The sequence below is a fragment of the Marmota monax genome, unplaced genomic scaffold, assembly GCF_021218885.2.
Source record: "Marmota monax isolate L192 unplaced genomic scaffold, Marmota_monax_Labrador192_F-V1.1 WCK01_AAM20220418_F8-fsc00024, whole genome shotgun sequence".
NCBI lineage: Eukaryota > Metazoa > Chordata > Mammalia > Rodentia > Sciuridae > Marmota > Marmota monax.
Genome location: NW_026695224.1, coordinates 10,586,237 through 10,612,801, shown reverse-complemented (window position 1 = coordinate 10,612,801; position 26,565 = coordinate 10,586,237). Strand labels below are relative to the sequence as shown.

Below are 26,565 nucleotides of genomic sequence, written 5' to 3'. Positions count from 1 at the left end.
TTTTTAAAAATCACCCTATGCAGAGGCAACAAGCTATTAATTTCATCTTCTTGCCTCCAGGTGTTATTGTTTTTTGAGCAGTTAGAAAAATTTTTCTCATTCAAGTCCTCAATCATTCGTTTGGCAAATATTGTTAGCAATGAAGAACCAAGATAGAATCTCAATCTTGTATTTCTTTTTCTTGAAGTCACTGGGCTAATTTACAGATACAGAAATTTCAACAGTATCTTGTTAAATACATTATGTCATTTTACTTAGTAACATTTATATGAAGGCTCTGTTACACAAAATGTTGATTCTTAAATTCATTTAAACAAGCTAAAAATAACCTTCTATTCAAAATCCTGTAGAGAAAGACTCATCACTACCAACTTTCAGAACTATAAATAATGAAATTAACAACTAATGGCTTGTTTTTAATCTGGACTCTGAAAGGAATTCTACAAATGGTGATGGTAGGGGAGAGAGCAACAAGTGGGCTCTTTGAATTGTACTTGAGTTCATGTCACCTGAGTTTCCACTTACAGAAGGTCTACGCTGGGAGCCTCAAGAGAGCTAGAACACTAGAGGGTTCCCATGTACTTCCCTGGTGCCACCTGACTCCAGCAGAGCTTATCATCCAACCAACACCCTCCCCCATTGTGAAGCATCTTCAGCATCCTGTTTTCTGCCACATCCATTCTGAATCCCTCTGCCTGGCTTTTCCAGCTCCGAACCCTCTTCTGCTGGCTACTGGGTCCATATCCTCCTACCTCTAAACACTATTTTCTTTGATCAGACAGTTTGGTCTCTGGATTTCTATCTGTGGCAGTACCTTGGGCACAAAACCCACTTTTCCCTCCTCTGGGCACAGCTGAATCCTAACCTTACAGCCTGACCCAGTTGAAGTCTCACCATCAGGAAGTCTGTCTCATGACTACGCCAGCCACACTAGCCACACCACCCCCTCCTTCACTCCTCTCAACTCTTAGGGCACTTAAGGCTAGAGGAAACAATTTTTCCTTTGATCACATTCTGTCTTAAAATGGAGGCTAACTGTCATGTCTTAGTACTTCTGTTTCAACTGACCAGTAAACTTCCTAAGGAAAAGGACAGTCCTGGAACTTCTGTACCCCCATGAAGATCACTTAGAGCAGTACAGGTTAATTTAAGCACTATTAAGTAAGTATGGACCTATAAGAACTTTCATATTGAAATTTTGGAAAAAACTAATGCTCACTTGGCCTGCAAAAATAACTGTTAAAAATACAGGCTGGCCATGGCCAAGACTGTGGTCTAGCACTGGGAGAGATCTGAAGGCACAGCCTCAACCAACCACAAGCTTCACAGATGTATATCAAATACTCCAAAGATGACAGTTTTAAGAGCAGCAACAGTAGGGTGGTCAGGGGTAGAGATTCACATCCACTAGAAATCTGATCTGATGTTGGAATGCCATGTGGTTTTGTTTCTACTCTGGAGGTCCCTATTGCCATCTGGTAGGCTCTAAGGACACACAGAAAAGTCTAGCAGCTATCTTATGATGAAATTTAAAAACAGACTATCTCAACTGTTTTTGCTTTTGCATAGAATAAATCCCTCCCCCTTTTTTTTAACATAGGAGGGAATAAATAACACTCAGGAAACACCTGCAAATAAAATTTACAACAAATTCCATTCTCTGTGCCAGGGACTCTGTTGGCAACTTGGGAAAAATGTACAATTCTAGATGACTAAGAATAACTAGCTTTGATGTCTCACTTACCAGACACTGTAGCAAATATTCCAGTATTCCTGGGCTAAGTAAACCAATGCTTGCAGGACCTACACAAATACAATAAACACTGGCTATAATTAAAAGTGCCATAATATTATTAAACAGTAACTAATAACAATCAAATTGTTTTGGTAGAAATCCATACCTTTTACAGAGTGGTCTCATGCACATTATCCTATTCAACCCTCCTGCTCTGAGGTTGGTTCAGAGTTGGTCACTGAGTAAAGTGACTCCCCACCACCTTTTTTTTTTTTTTTTAAATTGGTACTGGATACAGGGGTGCTGTACCACCGAGCTACAGCTCCAGTCCTTTTTTCAATTTTTATTTTGAGACAGGGTCTTTCTAAAATGTCAAGGCTGGCCCTGTACTTGCAGTCCTCCTGCCAACCTCCCAAATCACTGGGTTATAGGCATACACCACTGCGCCCAGCTCACGTTCTAATTTCTAATCCATTGTTTCTTTCATTATATGTGCAGTAAGTAGCTGAGCTAGTCACATGTACTTTACTGTTAACTTTACTAAAGTGGGTAATATTCATAAAAAAGTCGAATATCTATGTCTCAGGAACTAATGCAATCTAAATTTCTTTTCCTATTCCTCTCTCTGATTTGTCTTCATTATCTAGCTAAATTTTTTACATATATGTAATCATATATGTAAATTTAGCTTTTGCCCTTAATTTTAAATCACATAAATACAACTTTTTTGATAATCTGCAAAGCTAAGTTAGATTACGCTTAGCCTTGTATCCTTTGTAATGTTTCTTACCGTTAGCCCCATCCCTCCTTTTCTGTTCCAGCAAGTTTGATAAGACCTGCAGTGCAAACTGCCCTTAAAGTCAAGCAACTTAGATGTTCCTCTGTGGTGCTTCCCAGAGTTACCTGCTAGCTTCTCTGCCAAGCAGCCTAGGACCGCAGATGTATTCCTGTGTTTGGCAGGATGGCCTGAGTCCTGGCAAGCTACTTCTCCATTTAAATTGAGAATTTCAGTCAATTTCTGGAGTGCATCCTAAAAACAAAAAGGTAAGAGTGGATGTGAAATATATCTTCTCAGGTCATTTTCCCAAGAGAATTCTTTGAGACAAAGCTATAACCAGGTGTTAAACTCAGAATAACCATATAAAATTATACAACGAACCCAATGATATCATTATTGATGGAAAATATTGTTTGCTCAATCTGAATGGAATGGAATTTCTAGATTCCATTTTATTCAAAATACACTTGCTATACATTTGATATCTATATCTATATATCTATCTACATCTCTACCCTCTATATACATATGCTACTCTTGAATCATTAAATAGACTAAAGCTATTCAAATGTCAATATGATTAGTAACATTAGGGCCTGGTGATGTTGTAGTAAAAAGTTACATAAAAAAAAAAAAAAATGTTTCACCACTGCTGGACATGGTGGCATGTACCTGTAATCCCAGCAATTTGGTAGACTGAGGCAGGAGGATTTCAAGTTCAAGGCCAGCCTCAGCAAGTTAGTAAGACCCTGTCTCGGGGCTGGGGATGTGGCTCAAGCGGTAGCGCGCTCGCCTGGCATGCGTGCGGCCCGGGTTCGAACCTCAGCACCACATACAAACAAAGATGTTGTGTCCGCCGAAAACTAAGAAAATAAATATTAAAATTCTTTAAAAAAAAAAAAAGACATCCATCCATAATTATTAAAAAAAAAAAAAAAAAAAAAGACCCTGTCTCAAAAAATAAAAAAGGCTGGGGGGGCTGGGGATGTGGCTCAAGCGGTAGCGCGCTCGCCTGGCATGCGTGCGGCCCGGGTTCGATCCTCGGCACCACATACCAACAAAGATGTTGTGTCCGCTGAAAACTAGAAAATAAATATTTTAAAAAAATAAATAAATAAAAAAGGCTGGGGATGAAGCTCAGTGGTAAAGTAACCCTGAGTTCAATCCCCAGTACAAAAAAAACACAACAAAACAAAATTTCGCCAAGCAAGAACAAATCCTATCAGAGTTTTTGAAGCAAATGAAAATGGAAAACATTTATAAGCCTAGGTAAAAAAATCAATCAATCAATCAGTGACTAAGTTAAATGATTTTCCCTGTGCTGTCTATAATTTTTTTTTTGTTTTTGTACAGGACCCAAATGTCTGAGGCTTAAACAGACAAATAAAAGATGCCAGAATCCAAATTAAAAAAAAGAAGAAGAAAGAATCTGTAGACTATACAGACTAATTCAATAAAAGTTTAATATTTTTGTTCTATGTAAGGTACACTCAATGTTACACTAATGCCTAATATGTTTCAGCAAGACTCAAAAGTATTCTCTCAGTACAATGCCCCTTTTCTCTTAATTGAAAACTTTTATTAAGAGGAAGTTGCTCAGAGAAAGATAGGAAAATCAACTCAGCACCTTAACATTTTCTTCTAGTTTCCAAACAAAGATTGTCATTATAGATATAAATGCAACGATTTTTAACATTTACAAAATTTTAAACTAAAACCTTATAGTATGCTATTGCTAGAGGAAGCAACACTTCATTAGTAGAAAAACATTTTACATAATAAAATTAATACTGAATAAAACATATCTCAAATGTATAAAGAGGAAAATACATCAAATGTTCTTTGTGGTCACTAATCCTGTGCTTAAGCACAGATGACATTTTATAAAACATTAGTAGTATTCACTTACTTTAGTAGGTAATGGACATTCATCTAGCAACAATGTTATAACAGCTGGTCCCAGTGGGTCTTCCAATGGAATAACTCTAATTAAAGACTGGACAACGTCCAGCCATCCTTCATCTAAGAGTAAATCAAGAAAATTATACAATGGCGTCACTATTTTGAAAATGTGAAAATATATAACTTATAATAGAGTCACACAAGAAATACTTTTGGCCTTTGTCCTGCGGCTTTGATTTTATTTGTGGTACTGGGTGGGGACTGAACCCAGGGCCTCTCACATGACAGGCAAGTGTTCTACCAGTGAGCTACTTCCCCAGATCTCATCTTGAAGCTTTTGAGCAGCTGATATTTGGTATAAACATAATTATCAATTGGTAGTTATCATGGTGGAGTTCAAAATTTTATTATGGTGCCTGGAGGTTAGGGGGCATCTTTATTTGGATAAAATTTAAACTATGATCATCAAACTATGGTCATTCATAAACTATGGTCATCAAATTATGATTAAAACAGTTTTAGAAGTCTTATTCACTACACAGGAATTAACTGAAAACACTAAAGTATACTCTGTTTTGGCTATATTTTCAGAATGATATTTAAGAAATTGAGGGCCCAATTCTAGAACATCTAGATCAAAATCTGTCAATGCCAAAAAAGAAGGTTTTTCTTTTCTTTCATCATCTCAAGTGAGAAAAAACAATCACCAAAACATGCAATTAAACATTCAGGATATAATATACAGTGCCTATTACAAATTTTCAGGGAAATTTCCATATACTAAGGGCTTTTTGTCTTAAAAAACAAAGTGGCCACATTTCTTCGTTATTGTTAATTCATTAGAAAGTATTTAAAAAAAATACCTGTTTCTGCCATTTCATGTAATGTAATCATTGAATAAGGAGGTTCCTGATCACTGAAAAACAAACATTTAAGATATTAAACTTGAGGAAATAATAAATGACAATTTCAAAGAAAAAATCAAATTGGAAGTGTGTGGATAGAAAGATAAAGAGATGAATATGAATGAATGTAGGGAAAAAGATGGAAGAGACAATAAGAGCTACAAACTCTCAGGACAAACGTATACCTTATGTACTCATTTCCACAGTCACTGCCTGTGAGGGCCCACAGACAAAATGGGCTGATGGGCACACGCAAAGGTTGTTATGTGGCTTGCAGTAAAAGCACAGGACTAAAATTGGAGACCAGCGTCTACTCTTAGCTTTACCTCTAGAGGCCCAATGCCAACTGAGACAAGCCAGGAAGGTCAACATCATCTTCCTAATACTTACCTCAAAGAAATGCCAGGATGGAAGAAGGCAATCCCAACTGAGGACTTAGGAAATCAAGGACCTACATAAACATCTTCATTTGAAAGTTTCCTTCTGGGAAATATCACTGCATTCTTAAACTTCATAAAATGGTATTAGAAGAAAAAGAAACCAAACTTAATCAAGAAACTATTTAATATCTAGACACTAGTCTAAAATGGCATCATATATCTTATTTCCTTGACTTTTCAAACTGGGATCCCAGAAATCTAAAGAAATGTTTCAGGGAAACTTCAATACTGAAATACTTTCCATCAAATATTGATAACTCTAATTGTTTAAGGACACACTGTTTATTTAAGCAAACAACACTTAATTTGTATGTTTTCTGTCATGAAAAAAAATTAACATCCATAAGAATAACCATATAGCTGGACCCCAGCAGCTCGGGAGGCTGAGATAGGAGGATAGAAAGTTCAAAGCCAGCCTCAGCAATGGTGAGGTGCTTAGCAACTCAGTGAGTCCCCGTCTCTAAATAAAATACAAAATAGGGCTGCGGTGTGGCTCAGTGGTTGAGTGCCCCTGAGTTCAATTTTTTTTAGTACCAAAAAAAAAAAAAAAAAAAAAAGTATAACCTTGTACCTTCTAACACAGGAATTTCTATGTTCATTTCAGGTATTCATTAGATGCTGGTTGCTTGATGTATTCTGTGTCCCTTCATAATAAGGGGAAATCATTTTAAAAGTTTTTTTTTAAATATATTTTTGTTTTAGTTGTAGGATGGACACAATATCTTTATTTTATTTATTTATTTTTATATGGTGCTTATGATCAAACCTAGTGCCTCACATGTGATAAGCAAGTGCTCTACCACTGAGCTACAACCCCAGACCCTTAAAAGATTTTTAAAAACTATTTAACTGACTGATACAAACTCTGGTAATGATGAGATTAAGTATGCATATACTAAACAATTCCATAGAAGCTTTTACATAGGTCCACAAATTGATGCATATTTATGCTATTTAACACAGGATTATTTGTAAGAACAAGAATATGGCAGTAACCTAAGTGACCATCACCAGAGGAAAAGGTAACAAAATATGGTACTTTCAAGCATACAAATGAATACTGTGTGTGGCAGCCAGAATCGGTTGCATATTTACATACAGCAATATAGATCTTAAGTTAATATTAAGTGAAGTTAAAAACAAAGAGGTTTATAACTAAACCAGTTAATGTAAATTGAAAAAAAATCATACACAAAACTCTATAAATATTCTTTCTAACAAACATAAGCAAACATATGGTAGGAGAAGTGGAAGAATATATCTTTTTTTTTTCTTTTTGATATTTTCTTTTTCATCTGGAACTCAAATGCTCCCATCTCTGCCTCCAGAGCAACTGGAACTACAGGGACGAACCCACCTTAAATTCACCAGTATGGCTACCTACTGATATTTGGAGGTGGGTGTTGGAGAGAAGAATGAGATAAGGGAAGAAGTGAAGAGTAATAAAACACAATATAGAGTCAAGAACTAATAAGGAATAGGAGTACTTCAGTTCTATACAGAAGTACTTAATGGACGCACACACATCCCTACACTCAAAGAATAAGATGAATTCCTCTATGGAGCAGAAATGTGGCAGAAATTTCTAGAAGGAAGCAGAAGTTAAGCCAGAGGACTACTGGGCTGTAGGTCAGGAGCTGAACACAGGTAACCAGGAGTTCTGAGTTTGCAAGGTAGTGGGACACAAACCACACCTATGGATGGGCAGATGTATAGAGTGAAGCTGGGATAAGGTTCCTCTCAGTGGAAGGGATGAAAAAGTTATTAATGATAAATGGAGCTAAAACTGGTATAAAGTGCAAGTTTCTGGTGACTGAACAAGGCAAAAAAAAAAAAAAAGCAGCAGGACTCAAGCTTCTTATAGTGGGTCAGGAATGCAGAACTATTACCACATTTCAACTTCAGGTTCATTCAAAGAAAGAGCACACATAAGTAATGCAGGCCCTGCAAATGTATACCAATCATATGGGCACACACCTGTAATCCCAGCAGTTTGGGAGGCTGAGACAGGAGGATCGTGGTTCAAAGCCAGCCTCAACAATTTAGTGAGGCCCTAAGCAACTCAGTGAGACCCTGTCTCTAAATAAAATATAAAACAGGGCTGGGGATGTGGCTCGATGGTAGAGTGCCCCCGAGTTCAATCCCCAGTACCCCCTCCCCACTAAAAAAAGTCTGTAGTAGTGTACATCTTTAATCCCAGCAGTTTGGGAGGCTGAGGCAGCAGCAAATTAGCAAAGCCTTGAGTAACTCAATAAAACTCTGTTTCTAAATGAAACATAAGAAAGGGCTGGCCATGTGGTTCTGTGTTTAAGTACCCCTGGGTTCAATTCCCAGTCCAAAAAAAAAAAAAAAAAGAGAGAGTGTCTATAGGGCTAAGGATATAGCTCAGTTGTGGAGCACTAGCCTACCATGTATAAGACCCTGGGTTAGATCCCCAGCACCAGCACCAAAAAACCAAAAACAAAATTAAAGAAACAACTAAGCTGAGCAAAGTGGTGCATGCCTGTAATCCCAGAGACTTGGGAGGCTGAGGTAGGAGGACTCAAAGTTTGAGGTCGGCCATAAATAAATAATACATACATACATATAGATATTGCAATTATAGAACCATCTGTGTTTATTGTCCTCTTTATTTTTTACTTAAGAAAGGGTGACACTGACATGAAAGGAGAGCAATGGTTCTAATGCCATAGTGAGAGAGTTGCTATAGAAAAGAGTAGCATAGTGGTATTGTCTTGTATTCCACAATTTTGTTTTGAAATAAATTACCAATTTGCAGCATGCTGCAATACCCAGTTTTCTTTTTCCCTTATCTAAACAAAATTTTAACTCTATTTTTTGTTGTTGCTATGGTTGTCTAATTTTAATGCTATATATTTTCAATTTTGTTTTATAATTATTTTTTTAGTTGGACACAATGCCCTTAGCTCTACCACTGAGCCACAACCCCAGCCCCTATATGTTTTCAATTTTAACTCATTTTCTTCAGTTCTGGAAATTTCTCAGCCATTATTTCTTTGAAGATTGTTTCTGATGTTCTGAGTGAATTCTTCAACACTTTCTTCTAATTAATTAATTTTCTCTTTATGGCATATTTGGAATTATACCATCTATTGGAATTTTTATTTCAGCGACTATGTTTCATTTCTAAGATTTCTGTATGTTTCTTTCCCTTTTAATTCATATCTGCCTTTTGTTTTTTTTTTGTTTCTGTCTTTTCATTTGATATACTTTTCTTAACTGCTATTTGATTGCTTGTTTGTTTTCATTTTTTAGTACTTGGAATTGAAGCCAGGAGTGCTTTATCACTGAGCTATACCCACAGTCCTTTGTATTTTTTTGAGACAAGATTTTCTTAATTTTTTTTAGTTGTAAATGGACACATACCTTTATTTTGTTTATTTATTTTTATGTGGTGCTGAGGATCGAATCTAGCACCTCACACATGCAAGGCAAGTGCTTTATTGCTGAGCCACCAAGATAGGGTTTCACTAAATTGCTGGGGCTAGCCCTGAACTTGTGATCCTCCTGCTTCCTTAATCACTGAGATAATAGGTTTGTGCGCCACCATGCCTGGCTTGCATATACCCATTTAGATATATTCTTTACCATACTTAGATCATGTTTCATTTAATAGCCCTATAAACTTTATACGTTCTAAAATTCTTCTTCAATAACTTTTAAGAATTACGCTATATGTCTATGTTCGTAGACTGAATTCTGTTTTGTCATTATCTTATCTGTTGTTCCATATCTGCCTTATTTTCTCATTCTCCAAAGAATTACATCTATCATTTAGGAAAAACAGGTTTGAGGTGAAAGCTACCCTGTTACTCAAATGTACACTTGCCTCACATAAGTGAATTATATGCTTTTTATCCACAAGGTCACTTATACTTTGAAATATTTTCCTGGAACTTTGAAGAAAGGCTCCTTTCTTACTCCCATAATCTCTTAATCACTCTCTTAAAATATGGCTAAATCTATTCTGCACCTGTTTTTCTAATAAGCTTAAGTTAACACTGCTGTGGTCTACTTCCTCATTTGGGAAGGATAACTTTTCATTACAATTTTACAGTACAAGAGATAATTTTTAAAAATATATACATGTGTAGCTGGGCATGGTGGTGCATGCTTGTAATCCCAGCAACTCGAGAGGCTGAGGCAGGAGGATTGCAAGTTTGAGACCAACCTCAGCAACTTAGTGAGGCCCTAAGGAATTAGCAAGACCCTGTCTCAAAATAAAACATAAAAAAGGGTTGGGAATGGGGCTCAGTGGTTAAGTGACTCTGGATTCAAACTCGATTTAAAGAAAAAAAGAAAAAAAAAAGCATTGATATGTGTGTATATGCTCATATATATAATATATATATATATATATATACACACACACACATATATATAAATTATATATATATATTTAGGTTCAAGTAAAATTACATATATATAAATATTTGATAATCACATTAATAAAAAACAAGTTTTGTTTAGTCTCTCAAAAATTATAGCATATGCCGGGTACAGTGGTGCACACCTGTAATCCCAGCAACTCGGGAGGCTAGCGCAAAAGGATCACAAGTTCCTTTTGCAGAGAGATTCACATATATGTGTATGTGTGTGTGTGTGTGTGTGTGTGTGTCTGTATTATTCCTGAAGACCAAGAAATACTCTGGTATTTTGAGGAAGAGTCTAAAATAGCTCAGATACATACTGTTTTATGATAATTTTTATTTTTGGTACTAGGGATTAAGCCTAGGGGTGCTTTACCACGGAGCCACATCCCCACATTTCCAGCCCATTTTTCTCTCTCTCTCTCTCTCTTTTTTTTTATGGTGCTGGGGATTGAATCCAAGCTTTGTGCATGTGAGGCAATCACTCTATCAACTGAGCTATATCTCCAGGGCTTATTTTTTTAATTTTGAAAAAAGGTCTCACTAAGTTGCTAAGGGCCTTGCTAAATTGTTGAGGCTGGCCTTGAACTTGTGGCTGAATCAGAATCTGAACCTGAGTCCATCAGTTCTAAAATCTACTAAATTATACACCTTAAATTAACTTGTTTTTCCAACTTGAACAATACCCTTTAATTTCACTGTTATTCAATCTTGGATTTTGTACTCCGTTAGACCAAGCAGGAGAAAAGACAAAACAAGTACAGGTGTGTCCTGCAGTTTCAACTTACTAGGCCCCCCAACCAGATCTAAGAACCAAAGAAGAAATATAAAGAAAGGAGAAGGAAAACTCTCCTTGGCCTTGTCCTTAAGTGGTCAACAGTAGTTGCACACAGTCTACTCTTGGTGAAACAAGTCACTTTTCCAATCTCTGGTCAGTGACATTGACTAGGCAAGCACAGTAACAGTGAGTCATTATAAAACCATTTCCTAGCTAGTAACACAAACTCACTCCATATTACTATATACCCTAATAAAAATCATAGCTTCAATTAGTGTTTTCTGCTATAGAAATGTTTAGACATTTCTGACATTTTAGAACAGGAGTGGATGACAGCAAGTAAAAATATCAAACTTCACAATTTACTCTGCCATGAGAGGAAAAATAAAATATTCCCCCTCCCCAGTAAGCACAAGCCTTGACGAATACATCCTAGATAAACTGAAGGAGTCCAGACACTGGAGTTCCAGAACACTGTGCATTGCCCTGGAGGTGCCAGTGAGTCGGATACTTACTTATCTACAAGGGTCCTTATTACTGCCAGTGTGTCCAGCACTAGCCCATCTACATTTTGTTTTTTTCTCCTTGGCTCATGTGGTCCTCGGCCCCTTCTTGGAGGCCGTACAGGGTCCCGGGTTTGGCTCCTTGTGTCAGCAGTGGGGACTGCACTGTTCTCGGCTTGTTGCTGGTGGGTGTCAACACTGTCTTCTCCTCCGCTGTCGTCTCGGCAGATACAGGAATTACCCATGGTAATAGTGGCACTTCTAGTCCACAGCAGGTGGGCTATGTGCTCCTCGAGAGTCCACAGCAGACCCTGGCCAAGGCTTCTGCTCGCTAAGAACACGGCCCAACCAAAGACAATCATTTAGGTAGTTTTCAGTTTTCCAAGTACTGTTTTCATAATCTGGGATTGAAGAACTTGCATCCTATTTGTTTTTAACAAGCAAATGCCAAAGCACATTGCAGAGCTGATTTCCAACATTATCAGTTACAGGGAATTTTGGTCATCTGCTGGCAGTTCTAAAAGAAAGAAAGGAAAAGAAAATGAAAATGAACAGAAGACTCCTGGAAACTCAATTACTGACTTTCCTCGTTTGGTTTTGTAGACATTTAAATTGTAATAAAGAGGGCTGGGACTGTGGCTCAGCAGTAGCACACCTGCCTTGCAGAGGCACTGGGTTAGATTCTCAGCACCTCAACAACTAAGGGAAAAAAATTATAATGAAGAGTCATCTTTGTTGATTTTTATAGGTTTCCAATATGAAGAAATATCATTGGATAGCAGAAATAACAATCAATCAATAACTTTTTCATCATTATATTATAAAGTTGATTGCTAAATCACATCATTGTAAACCACAGGAGTGACCAGTGATGTTTAAAAACCATATGTTTAGTTCTTCCTATGGATAGAGAAATATATTAGAAGAATGTGTCCAATTTTTTCAAGGACTCTTTTTGTGATCATGTAAACATGGGACAATTCAATGTTTCAAATAAAATACCTAATTACACATGTCTATTGTTGAGAAAGTTACGATACAAATGTGAGAGCGCTTATTTAATAAAAAGAAGAATAAAAGAATAGAATGTTCCTTTTAAATCACTAAAACTGTACTGATTTCCCAAATGGAGTCTTAGTTAAGAATTTATAGAAATCACACAAGTATTTACAAAGTTTTTCTGTTAGGTAAGCAAGACTCTGGGGAAATATGAATTTATATCACAAAGTTATATCCACACAATGATCAGTCTGTTGCCCATGTCTGCTACAAAGAATAAGACATACCAATTATCTTTGAAAATACTAAGCACCTTGTGCCAGGCACTATGCTGGGACAAGGAGAACAATGAGCAGGGTACGATTCCCTCCAAGAGGAGATAACTAAGAGATTTCAATGCTTAAAAGGACAGAGGAGACAGAAACCAGAAAAAAACTCTTTTAAGGGTCCCTGGTATAAAGAGAAGGAAGGTACAGTCTCTGCCCTCCAATAATTTATGGATGGCCATTCTCATCCCACATAGTGCTTATTATCAAAAAACCAAATGATAGAAGTAGCTAGTCACTGAGCTGAGAACCTCTGCTTAGGTTCTGGAAAGATGTGGAATTGGGAGACTAACATGGGATAGGCAGAAAAAAGTAAAAACTCATGCTATCATTTGGAGACTAGGAACATAAGGAATAGATAATGCCAGTGCATAGTTTCTACTCAATTTTTGGTTATTTACGCTTAATTCCTCATGTCCTGAGCACTAGTTTAGAATTAGATGTAAATAAAATTTGAAATTCAGTGGGATTAGAAGAGAAAAATTATTTCTATTATTCTGGAAAGATTCTTTTCAATTTTTCCCTGGTTTTCTGCTCATGGGGAGAAATAAGGGAAAAAATGGAGATAAACATCTTTACATATATATAATTGTGCAATTTAATATAGAGGGAAGAGAGGAGCGAGGGAAAGGAATGGCAAAGTAGGACTAGAGGAGAAAGAAGAGGGAGCAGACAGACATTATCTGCTTCCAGACAACCAAAACAGCAATGGCTGAGCCAAGTAATACCACAGATGCTCTTGGTTCCTCAAAAACAGACTGGCTGTCTTTAGAATTTGGAGGTTGTACTTAAAAGAACATGTCTGAAGTATACAGGTAAAAGAAGAATGCAAGGTCTCAGTTGGAAATAGTCTTTGAACAGAGAACCCATTTAAACCAGCAAAGAGTCAAAGTAATGGCATTCCCATTACTGCAGGGACAAGGGTATAATTCCCTCCAGAGAGGAGAAAACTAAGAAATTTCAATGCTTAAAAGTACAGAGGAGACAGAATCCAGAAATAACTCTTTTAAAGGGTCCCTAGTATAAATTTCTACTGATCTTATAAATTATGCTGGTTTCTGAAAAAGACCAAAAGCAACATTTAAAAAGCCATGCTTTGGCCCTTCTCAGATATTGCACTGTTGGAATGATGCAGATGAGAGGAAGTTTTCTGATAGGTCTGCCACATGGGCAGTAGCATAGCTGATTATGTCACCAGATCAGTTTCTTGACATTCTAAAGTATTACATTAAAAAAAGGGGGGGGGGGGCTGGGGATGTGGCTCAAGTGGTAGCACGCTTCCCTAGCGTGCGTGAGGCACTGGGTTCGATTCTCAGCACCACATAAAAATAAAGATATTGTGTCTACCTAAAAAACTAAAAAACAAACAAACAAAAAACTCCAAACAAACCAAAAAACCTTTATCTGCTAACTTTATTTTAAAAAATTAATTTAGGTTGGGTATGCTGTGGTGCACATTGATAATCCCAGCAACTGAGGCGGCTAAGGCAGGAGGGTCACAGGTTTGATGCCAGCCTCAGCAACTTAGAAAGACCCTCGGCAACTTAACAAAACCCTGAATCAAAAGAGAAAATAAAAAAGGATTGGGGATATAGCTCAATGATAAAGTGCTGCTGGGTTCAATCGCTAGTACCAAAAAACAAACAAAAAAAAAACCCGAATTCAGTTCAATTTTAAAACCTAAATGCTGCACAAGTCTAGAGAAAGTGAAAGCCCCCCTTCTGCTCTATCTAAGCCCATTCCTTTTCCAGACTTAACCCTTGTTAAGATCTTTAGTCCTTTGCTTCCATGACTACTATTATGCATTGACAAATTAGTTTTTTCCTTAAGTCTAATCATGGCAAAGTCATAAATACTGTCCTGTGATTTGCTTTTGCCTTTTTTTGTTTGTTTGTTTAAACTTAATACCACAACTTTCTATTCCAGCATATACAGAACTACCTCACTGGTTTAAAGGTGGTACAGAAATCCATACTCTGGTTTATCATGGTTTCTTCCCATCAGGTTATGAAAGTCTGGCTAAATCAACTGATACTGTGGGGATGATGGAAGGGAGTGGGCCAGTCTGATAAAAAGAAACTCCTGGGGAAAGCTTTATCACCTGGGAAAGTATTTTTTAAACTCCAAACTGCTTGGCTGGGGTTATAGCTTAGTTGGTAGAGCATTTGCTTAGCATATGTGAGGCACTGGCTTCAATCCTCAGCACCATATAAAAATAAATAAATAAATAAAGTTAAAGGGAAAACAACAACAACAACAAAAACCACTTCCAAACTGCTTCCCCACAGTGAGGGCCCAACTATTCTCAATTTTTGCGAATAGAAGGGATACTACTGGCTTTTCTAATGCTCTACAGTCTTTCTACACCATTAGTATGGAAGGTCATATGAGAACTAGATGAAAAAACAGATGCAATCTAACCAGACACATTAAATCAGAGAAGGCACACCTGAAGAAGGGAGACAAATCAGATACTAAAAATAACTGGTAATGTTGAGACTGCTGAAGTGAGCTCAAGTTCCAGAAAACAAAGGCTTGAAGGACAGAGGATAGTTCATATTATAAAGTTTCAATTTGTGTCTAATTAACAACAATAAAACACAAAAACAAAACAAAACATGTTGAGGGTGCCCTTGAAGATGCAGTTTGTTGAAATACAGCTATTTTGGGGGGTGGGAGGGGTACCAGGGATTGAGCCCAGGGGTATTTAACCACTGAGCCATAAACCCAGCCCATTTAATGTTTTGAGATCAGGGCTTGTTAAGTTGCTTAGGAACTCGATAAGTTGCTGAAGCCGGCTTTGAACTTGGGATCCTCCTGCCTCAGCCTACTGAGCCACGGGGATTACAGGGTATACCATCTTACAGGGAAAAATGTAATTTTTTTTCAATGTTGGAGACGGAACTCAGGGCCTTGTACTTGGCTAGTGGTTTACCACTGAGCATATTCCCAGCCCCTGATCACAAATCCTAAACTTTATTCTACCCAAGAAAACTTTTCCTAAGGCTTAGGTAAACCGAATATAGAATAATTTATGTAGATTCCCATTTAGTATAATTTCATGGTGATTATAAGATACCCAATACATCTTTTTTTTTTTTTCTTTTTTAAATCTGGCTAACTTTGGAAGAAAAAAATTAAAAGTTGTTTTTTTTTTTTCCATTTCCAAACTGAGTTCAAGTATATTTTGGGTCAATTTCTTCCAAGAGTAATTTTCCTTAAATGATCCAGAAAATGATGTCAATTATAAATCTGTGAGAGAAGAAAAATGTTTTTTTTTTTTTGTTTTTTTGTTTTTTTTTTTTTTGCTTTTGAGATAGGGTTTTCACCATGTTGCTCAGGCAGGCCGGAACTCCTGGGCTCAAGAGATACCCCAACCTTAGCCTCTCAAGTAGACACATACCAAAGTGCCTGGCAAAATGCAGTTTTTAAAAAGGTTTCAAATTCTTTGCAACCAAAAACTTTTCTTTCTTTCTTTCTTTCTTTTTTTAAATAAAGGACTAGCTATAAAGACCAGGTAGAAAGAAGAAGTTAATTAAGTGGAAGAAACCATGAGGCATTTCACAGAGGAAAGCCTAGGAAACATAAGAAAAAAAAAAACAAATTCTTTAAAGAATTTCTGAAAGGAGCATACTGAGACTCCTGAGGATTATAGCCACAGGCAGGGGATGTAAACAAAGTACATCTTTCAGACTTATTCACACTGGAACTCCTGGGTGATATGTATAGCTTGTTATTTGAAAATGTTAGTTATCTTTTCATAGGCAAAAAGGCTGTGACTACTGATCGGGTAATAAAGCTAAACAATTATACTTTATGCAATTTTTTTTTTTTTACCTCTTAAAAAAAAAAAAGCCATTATGTGTCCCACTTTACAAGGATCATTGTCTTAAGACAGGAACAATCAGTTTACAACTTTTGGGCAGGATGCCAGAGGCCACCTACAACATAGTACTCAGGTTTTGGCCCTGTCAAAAAGACCTGGGCACTTGTACTGGCCCTACAATAGCTATTGCTATGCATCCTAATTAATCTGTTAATGCACTTTACAAAACAGAAAAAAGTAATAGTCTTACCTCATAATATAACTCCAAATAGCCAGAATCCAAATTTCAAAGATGTGGCCCAAGTTTGTGTCTTTTAAAAAGCTCCCCAGGTGATTCTGATGGCAGCCAGGTCTGGAAATTACTGTTTTAGTATTTACAATAGCATCTGGCACAGCAAGTAGGACCTATTGACTGAATAAAGGAACAAACTGGAGTATTAAAGGTGATTCTTATGGGATTAAAAATGTTGACATCCCTTTCCAGAAAAATGAATTAAGACTATCTTAGAATGTAGTCCCTTGGAGGTTATCAGTCAAAATAGCAGTTAGAATACAGTTATATCTAGTGGTATATAATTATTAGGATATATATCTAGTGGGATATATACTGCAATGGCCCATGTCTCTAATTCCAGAAACTTGGGAAGCTGAGGCAGGAGGATTGCAAGTTCAAAATTGGCCTCAGCAACTTAATGAGGCCCTAGGCAACTTAGTGAGACCCTGTCTCAAAATTTAAAAACTTAAAAAAAAAAGGGGGGGGCTAGGGATGTGGGTAAGTGCCCCTGAGTTCAATCTCTGGTACAACAACAAACATTCTATCTATTAGTGAGATGTACAATTCATATCAACAAAATGAAAAAAATAGCCACCCTATGAAGCAACCCAATGACATACATAGTATCCTGCTTGTGGGTGACAGCATCCAAGGTTGAGACTGAAGGAAAATGAGTAAGACTAAAGATTATGTAAAAGCAACATATCTGTAATACCTAAACATTTTACCTTAACTTTGAAGACTACTCAGCATTAGCTCATAAAGCTGATTTTGAGAAAGAAAAAAAAAAAGTTGGTCACATAATTTAAAAACACAAAATTATCACATCTGTTGCTAGGACAATTATCAACTGACTCAATGATAATCTTTATCACTGGATATTACTGCTTAGTAGAAAGACTCATCATGTAAATGGTAATACTTAAAATCAGCACTCTTGATAACAATTATGCAAGAACATAATTATAGTCAAACATTTCCTGTGCAAATATGTCTGTGAGTGTGGCATTATTAATTTTGATACCCCTCCTTTTTCTTTGGTAGTGCTGTGGCTCAACCTCATGATCTCAAGCATGCTAGAGCAAGTGTTCTTCCAGAGCTATATACATCAAGCTCCTTCCTTTTTTGGGGGGTGGAGGGAACAACAAAACAAACTATTCTTTCCATTTCTCTTTATGATTTATTAGATTTTTTTATATGTATGTATATAAATTTATTTTTGTGGTGCTAGGGACTGAACCTAGGGGTGTTCTACCACTGAGACACATCCCCAGTCCTTTTTATTTTGAGACAGGGTCTGAGTTGCTGGTTTTGAGCTTGAGATTCTCCTGCCTCAGCCTCCTGAGTTGCTGGGAGGATTATAGGCATGCACCACCACATCTAGCATATTCTTCTAATATTCTGTATTTTTCAAAGTGCCTCTGATAGAAGAAAAAAAAACTTGGGAGTGTCAGTAAATTCAGTATTAAAGCAGTAAGGTTCTGGCACTCACTGTCAGTACAAAACACAGACCTCTACCATTACAGCCAGCTCACCAAGGAGGCATCTGGCCAACTGGTCTAACCCTCTCTAACAAATGGTCCAGGAATCAGTGATTCATCTCTTCAAATATTTGCTTATATTCAGTTGTTAAGCAGAACAGTTTCAGAAAGAATTTTTTTTTTTCCTGAAAATAAGACTTCAGGATTATGCTGCCAAAAGGGAGAAGCTAGTTAAAGGAATGATCATAAGGAAGGAAAAAAAAAAAACAAACCACAGACAGTGAGCATGCAATTACTATGTTATAATTTTTATCTCATTTCAAAATAGGGTTATGGGATGTGCAGTGTTTTTTCTAATTCCTTCTACCCACCAAAGCTAAATCAAATAGCATGGATGGCAACAATATATTATATGCTGGAAATTTTAATGATTTTTCTCTCATTAGAAAATATTTTTAGACTTTTCCCTAAGATAGTGAGAATGTTACACGTAATAGCTTCTAGTGTCACATTTACTGCCCCCTCCCCCTTGAAACTTAATTATGAAAAAGTTTAAACATACAGGAAAGTCAAATAAAATTCACTGTCTTAGCTAGAAGTAGTGGCCCAAACATCCCAGCTACTTTGGAGGCTGAGGCAGGAGGACTGCAAGTCTGAGGTCAGCCTTGGTAACTAAGCAAGAATCTGTCTCAAAAATAAAAACAAATGGGGGGAGGGAAGGAGATGAGGCTCACTGGAAAAGCACCACTGGGTTAAATTCTCCAGTACTACAATAAATAAATAGATAAATAAATAATCAAACAAACTATGAACAGTGAACATCTCTATACCTACCACCTAGATTCTAATCATTAAAATGTTGTTATACTTTTTTTTTTTTTTAAAGAGAGAGAATTTTTTTATTTTTATTTTTTTTTAGTTCTCGGTGGACACAACATCTTTGTTTGTATGTGGTGCTGAGGATCGAACCCCGGGCCACACGCATGCCAGGCGAGCACACTACCGCTTGAGCCACATCCCCAGCCCAAAATGTTGTTATACTTGCTTTATCACATATACAATACAATCCATCTCTATATCCATCATCCCTCCATCTAAAATTTTTTTTTATGTATTTCAAAGTAAACTGAAGGCTTTCAAATCCTTCCTCCTAAATGATTCGGCATGCATATTCATAGCTGGACTTCAATGTTTTTAGAAGTTAAATTTACATTTGTACACATTTTAAACATATATGCTGAGTCTTGTCAAATGCATACATCTGTGTCTTCAAACTCTATCAAGGTAGACAATATATTTGCTTTTATAATATCTTATGGGATAGCTCAAAGACCATAATTTCCTTACTGAAGATTTAGTTTAAATGGAGGAAAACACAGAAGTCGATAAAACTGATTATTTACTACTGCAATATATAGATAAGAAAAGTAGACATATTTCAATAGTACACTTGCCAGAGGAAACAAATTATCTAAAGAGGTTTTAATTAGAGTGTTTCTGTCTCTAGACTCTAAAGCACCTAGTCTTTTGTTGAGGGAGAAGAGAAGGGCAAGGCTATGAAATACAGTCAGTCCATGGTTTCCCTAATTGCAGATTAAAACTATTGAAAAAGAAAAAAACTGCACATGCACAGACTTCTTTTTAAACTTCTTTTTGTTGATTATTCTGTAAACAATACAGTATAAAAACTATTTGCATAACATTTTGTTAGGTATTATAAGTAATTTAGAGATGATTTAAAGCATAGGGAATGATGTATGTAGGTTCTATGCATATATTATAATATTTTACAGAAGGGACTTGAGCATCCATGGATTTTGGTATTTGCAGGGATCCTGGAACCAATCCTCCTTTATTACTGTGGGATTGTTGTATTTGGTTGGAATCTCCCCCAACTCCCACAAAAGGAAAGACAGCCTTTCTAAGGTGTTTCTTTTTTTTTTGGGGGGGGGGGTCACACAGGTACACAAAACTATGTATCTGCAGTGGCACTGAGCACTTGAGGCTTCAGTTACATAGGGCACTATCATCTCCTGGATTGTAACTTTCAAGTAGTCTGGGAGAAGTACAAGATGATTCTGATATTACTCTTAAGCCCTGAGGATGGTTTAAAAAAGTATGCCTTTCAGAAAAAAACAGGTTATTTTCTTGGTTGAATGGTTAGGGAAAGATTATCTGGGAAAAAGAACTTCACCTAGTGCACACTTGTAATCCCAGCTACTTGGGAGGCTGAGGCAAGAGGATCAGAAGTTTGAAGTCAGCCTGGGCAATTTAGCAAGACCCTGTCTCAAAATAAAATAAAGATGGTTGGAAACATAGCTCAAATAGTAGAGTGGTTAACATGCGCAAGAACTCTAGATTTGATCCCTAGTACTACAAAACACAAAAACAAAAACTTCCCCTAAAATGTTGACAGCTTTTTAACCCAGTAGTAGTGCAATTTAAAACCAGGTGAGACTTATGGCAGAAAGAATTACAGAATATAGCCTGATCTGAAACATAAAAAGCAGAAAGGACAAATCATTTCAGCATTCAAAACAAGTAGTAAAAAATAAAATTCAGACCTAGGATAGAGTAAAAAATTTCTAGAAGCAAATACCAGTTTTTTTTTTTGTTTTTTTTTTTAAGTAGTAAATAATCCCTGCTGAAGTTTGAAAGATTGAAAAATCTGCCTTGGATCCAAAAAGGAAATACTACGGAAGAATTGAGGTAAGTGCTAATGATGGCTGCAGGACAGAGAAGAAAAACACATGTAATATATTCCATAATCTTTGAGATTCCACCCTTCAAGGAGACCAAATAACAGGAAACCATATAGCCATGTTATTCAAATACATACAAATTGAAGGCAAGGATTTTTCTATTGAAGAAAAGCAAACAAAACATATAGCCTGAATGATAGTACTTTCATTAATGATAACCACTTAAAACGGTGTCTCAAAACACTCAACTGCATACTCAATTGGATTCCTATTAGAACCTAATAGGTAGTCAGTACATATTTTAAGTTAATTTCTCCTAAAATCTGTAAAAAAGAAAGCATTTCCAAAATATCTACTGCTTTAAAAAATGGGCACACCAATGTGTATTCAATGTGTATACACCAGACACCAAACAAAGATGAAAAGAGGTATCTCAAGCTCTTGGCAAAGGGAGCTGGGGTTAGGGACAAAGGATATAGCTCCCTACCCAAAGCCTGTGGATTAGACATTGGGTCCACTAGAAGGAAGCCTCTGGACCCAAAAATTTTCCAATAAAAGAACTTGATCATATTGAAACATCTCTGTAGAAGCAAGTTTTTAAATGACTATATAAATTAGCATTAACAAGGGGAATAGAGAACTTACATTTGCATCACAACACTCATTTCTTAAATAATATGCCAAAATACTATTGTATAAATATCTCCACTAACATAGTAAAAGATTAACCCAAAGTCCATAAATTAACTTGATAAAATAAAGCTAAATAGTAATTCTTATGAGAAACAAAACAAGAATTCACAATATAAGGAATTATCATAGGAAACCGAAATAATTTTGAGACAATACTGATGATGTATCCCAAACTAAGCACCCTTCCTGAATACTGCAGAAATCCCCATTCCACATATGACATGTGAGAAGTTCTGTATCAGTGCCAAGTTTCCCAGGGCAGACTACCTGGGATAAAAAGGTATTAATGACCATAGTAAATTCTGATCATTTTAGTTTTAGGTTATAAATACTATGTTTTAGTTATCTTAGTAATTCATTTGGTATGTTATTAATAAGTAGCTCAGACACAGGCAAGGGTGAACAATCATGAAAAAGAACAGAAAAAAAAGGAGCTGTCACCAGGTGTGGTGATGCATACCTGTAATTCTAACTTCTTGAGAAGATAAGGCAGGAGGACTGCAAATTAGAGGCCAGCCTGGGCAATTTAGTAAGATCCTGTGTCAAAATAAAACAAGGTAGGGGATGTAGCAAAGTGGTACAGCAGCTGCCTAGCATGTGCAAGGATGAGTTCAATTCCCAGCACTGCCAAAGAAAAGTAGGGGGAAAAAGAGCTGCATTTCCCATGAGAAGGGGTGGGGTAGGAGTCACATTTTGAGAATCACTGCACTAAGTGAACAAAGAAGGAAATGTGGAGGGGTAAGAAAAAACTAACACTGAAACATTAAACTATGAGGTAATGCTATATTTGCTGAGTAAAGTATTTCAAACCTCCTATTTGAGGTGTACAGGGTTCATGAAATTATGCCAGAAACTGTAATTTTAAGCAATAGAAAAGCAACACATAGAGTTCATTCTTTAACAAACTTGAATGCATCTCAATTCTATTCTTAATTCTCAAAAGCTCAGAAAACAGAGAAAGGGGAATACTTTTAAAGAACTCACTACTAAAGGAACTTTGCCTGATTTAACCTTGAATATACCTTATTTTTATCTATAGTTACTGTTTTACGTATTTAACCAGCAACTCTCCCTTTGGGGAAGGATACTGAGAGCAAAATATAATAAATCTGTATATTTTTCTAGTCATAAAGGTCAGCTAGAAAACTTCTTCAAAACTGACTTACTGAACAAATAATAGAAAAAATATTCATTCTTTTGTACTCCTAAAAGTAAAAGTTTCCTCCTAAAAGTTAGTAAGTCCCAAGTTTTGGCACTTACTACTTCTTGACTATTTTGTTTTCCAAATTTCTAATTTGAATACCATGAAAAAAAATTACCCACATTCAATAGTAAATGGTAAATGTCTTGAAAATGCCAAAAGCATCAGGCTCGTTTGCACAGGCCTGTAATCCCAGCACTAGAGGGGCTACCGCAGGAGAATCACAAGTTTGAGGTCAGCCTGAGAAATTCAAAGAGATCCTGTTTCAAAATTTAAAAAAATAAAAAGGGGTGGGGATGTAGTACCCTGGGCTTAATCCCCAGGACTGGGGAGGAGGAGGAGGGAAAAAAAAAAAAAAAAAAGCAAAAGCTTGAAGAGACACTAAATACATAGTTTACTATCCCCAAATAGCTCTTCTAAAATAGATTACTGGTTTTACTGTGCTTCTCATCTGTGATGCCCATTGACTTTCCATTTACTTTTGGAACCCTGAAATTATCACATTTTTCTTCATAAGGATCCCACCACAAAATACAGAAAATTTGCCAGATGTGGTGGTACATGCCTGTAATCCCAGCAACTAGGGAGATTGAGGCAGGAAGATTACAAGTTTTGAGGGCAGCCTCAGCAACTCAGCATCCCAAAATTAAAAAAAAAAAAAGATGGGGAGTGGGTGCTGGAGATGTAATGTAGCTCAGTGGTAGAGTGCTCCTGAGTTTAATCCTCAGTACTGCAAAATAACACCAAAAAAACCAAACCAGAAAATTTACAATTTAAAGTTGTATAATAGTCATTATTATCTTCAAAAATTCCTAATAATTTCTCCAAACTACACAGATCTTAAAGGTATTAAAGAAAGTTTGTTGTAAAGGATGTAACGTGACTTCCCATCTCATTCTAACAAAAGACATCATTATTGGGGAAAATATATACAATTCTTGATGGAGTGGACTGACCTCATGAGTTGAAAGAGATTGTAGTAAATGCACATCAGGAACACACAACAATTTCCATTGTTAAACTCTTATCAAAGCATAGGTTAGAGCTGTTGGGTTTCCCCCCTAGTCATTACAAAATAACACACTATTATACAGTATGCTAAGTTTTAATTCCCCTTGACACTTGCTAAATAATTATTTTGCTGACAAAGCAGGAAAAACGTCCAGATAGGATAAGCTAGAACACTTCCTATAATCGATACCTTAAAAATATCATTGAGTACAGAAAAAAAAAATGGAAGGGGTTGTGAAAAAGCAAAATAACGGGACGTGGAGACATTGAACACCAAATATCCTAAAAAAATAAATAAATAAAAAACAACAATGACCCATGGAATATAATATCAGAAAAGCAGGAAATCCAGATCAGTTTAAAAACAAAAAACAAAATAAAAACCCTACTTCAAAAATCACAACTTTTTTTGGAAAATCAGCTCGAACATATGCCACTAAATGAACATTCATGAAGTGTCACACATGGACACAAGTATCTTTTTAAAAAATTTTTTTTTAGTTGTAGATGGACACAATATATTTATTTTTATTTACTCATTTTTATATAGTGCTGAGGATTAAACCCAGGGCTTCATGCCTGTGAGGCAAGTGCTCTACCACTGAGCTACAACCCCAGCCCTTGGACACAAGTATCTTATAATCTCTTAGAAGGATCTAAAGATATCATCCCAGGAATGCAAACTTTATATAAAGTGAAAACTTAAGAGAACGTTTATGGAAAAGAATGTTAAAAAGTGTTTTCATATATAAATCATATCTGACATATATATATATATATATAAATCTCATATCTGAGAGCGGAAGCATGGTATTCACTAATTCTAGACATCCTAAGGCTGTAAATATATATATATATATATATATATATATATATATATATATATATATGAAAAAGGGGGAGGTTTACAAAACTGAGGTCAAATTACTTGGAGGAAAATTTCAGTAGGAAATTCCTGTATGAAAAGATTATATTATAGTCTTACTCCTGCCAGCATCATCATAAATTCAAAGTAAATTAAAACTCAGAGCAAAAACGGGAAATCCCTCCACCCCCATGGTAGCAAGGTTTGAAACCAAAGGTTTAGATTATAATGTGACCTAAGAAGGTGGGAACCTTGGAGTTTTCAGTGCATTCGGGCTCCCAGCACTCAATAGGTGATGGACCTCTGTATTAATGCTAATCTCTGACATTTGCGTTCTGCTCTACAGTTTGGAAAGGGCCTTCACTTTTATTCCTCAAGAGCAACCTGTTTGGTGGTAGGATTACAGTACCCTACTTTCACACACAGCCTGAGTTTGTAAAATACTTTTACATACTGCGTTGGCTATTTTACACTAGAAACTCAAGGAGATTCAGTAACTCCACTAAAGAAGGACAAGCAGATGGTAGGTGAAGGACTGTAAACTATGAGACTACTCAGTCAATAATAGACACTTCCAACCCTTGAAAGTACAAAGTACAACACTCCAGGGGGAGCAACCTCACTCAACTCTACCAGATAGAAGCTCTGAGTCTCAGTTAAACATCTCTGCCTCTGTTTCGGTCTCCCTCCCCCCAAAACAGGGAAAGGAGGCAACAGGCAGGGACAAATGTCTAATCTGGGGCCATGCAGGAGATGTTGCTGAAATGGACTCTCCCCACCCCATCCTGGCACTAAGCCCAGAAGCAGCTGAATCCTGTGTCTGGGACACCTGGTCGGCCTCCAGAGAGGGCAGACCTCCGGCCATTCCCATTTCCTCCGCTATTCCCCCCACTCGGGCTTTCCAATGAGTGGAGCTGTCTCGTTCCCAGAACCTCCCAGAAATCCCCTCTCCCCAAGGTCCCTACCCAATTTTCAGCCCGGGCCTCGGGAGCAGGAGAATCCGCTAAGTCTGGCTCCTACCTACTCGCCTCTCTCTCAATGGGGGCTCTCGATCCCGGGGCGTTTCTAAATGTCCCGGGGAGGGGGGCGGGGAGCTCTGCCTCCCACCGGAACAGCAAACTCCACAAAGGGAAATCCTCCTCCCCAAACGTCCTCCCCTCTACCCCAGGCACCGCTGAGAAGCGCTACTCAATACCGGGAGCCTCCCCGGGGGATACCTGCCTCTCACCTGGGCCTGGTTAGCCGCAGCGTCCTCCGAAAGGTGACCCCCCAAAAAACCTCCTCCAGTCAAGATCCCCGCGCCCCCCAAGGGGGAACACCCTCCTCCAGGAACCTCTTCAGGCGCCTTCGGCGCAGGCCTTGGTGGAGAACCTCCAAGCTGCTTCCCGGGCTCTGCCCAACATCACCCCTTACCGGGCCCCTTTGAGGAGCCTGCCGGAGCCCCAGTCCTGTCTCTCCGTCCCAGGCTCGAGCGACTGTTGCCCACCCTCACAGACGGGTTCAGCCCTCGGACTCCCTTCCCTTCCGTACCCCCGTCCCCAGGGGGGTTCCCGGAGTAGCGCGGCCCGGACGCAGCACTGACTTTCTCCAGCTCCTGGGGCCACAGGAGGAATGGGACAGCTGTAGCGGCACGACTCCTTTGTGACAGGTCCAAGAAAGCGGTAAAGATGGACGCGAGGCCACGGCGCTGCCATTACGCGCAGGGCCCACCCCCGCTTCGTACCGCCCTGACCCTCCCTCAGTCCCCTAGGAAAC

At 37.5% G+C, this 26,565-nt stretch overlaps 1 protein-coding gene across 7 annotated transcripts in view; it reads right to left on the bottom strand.

Annotated features, from left to right (window-relative positions):
* The window catches only part of Rspry1 (ring finger and SPRY domain containing 1), a 44,814-nt gene extending 18,265 nt beyond the window's left edge, over positions 1-26,549 (bottom strand). The window contains exons 1-8 of one of the 7 annotated variants that reach the window (XM_058576011.1): positions 26,341-26,540; positions 22,194-22,270; positions 16,834-16,995; positions 11,445-11,949; positions 5,279-5,331; positions 4,423-4,535; positions 2,639-2,765; positions 1,745-1,803 (exon numbers count right to left, since the gene is read on the bottom strand). In XM_058576011.1, coding sequence (XP_058431994.1) covers positions 1,745-1,803; positions 2,639-2,765; positions 4,423-4,535; positions 5,279-5,331; positions 11,445-11,794 — 702 coding nt within the window. In that variant the 5' untranslated portion in view covers positions 11,795-11,949; positions 16,834-16,995; positions 22,194-22,270; positions 26,341-26,540. Of the gene's footprint in view, positions 1-1,744; positions 1,804-2,638; positions 2,766-4,422; positions 4,536-5,278; positions 5,332-11,444; positions 11,950-16,833; positions 16,996-22,193; positions 22,271-26,038; positions 26,298-26,340 lie in introns of those variants that run through there. The other 6 variants (XM_046434287.1, XM_046434285.2, XM_046434286.2 and 3 more) reach the window with 6 other exon arrangements.
* Between the last annotated feature and the right edge of the window lie 16 nt (positions 26,550-26,565).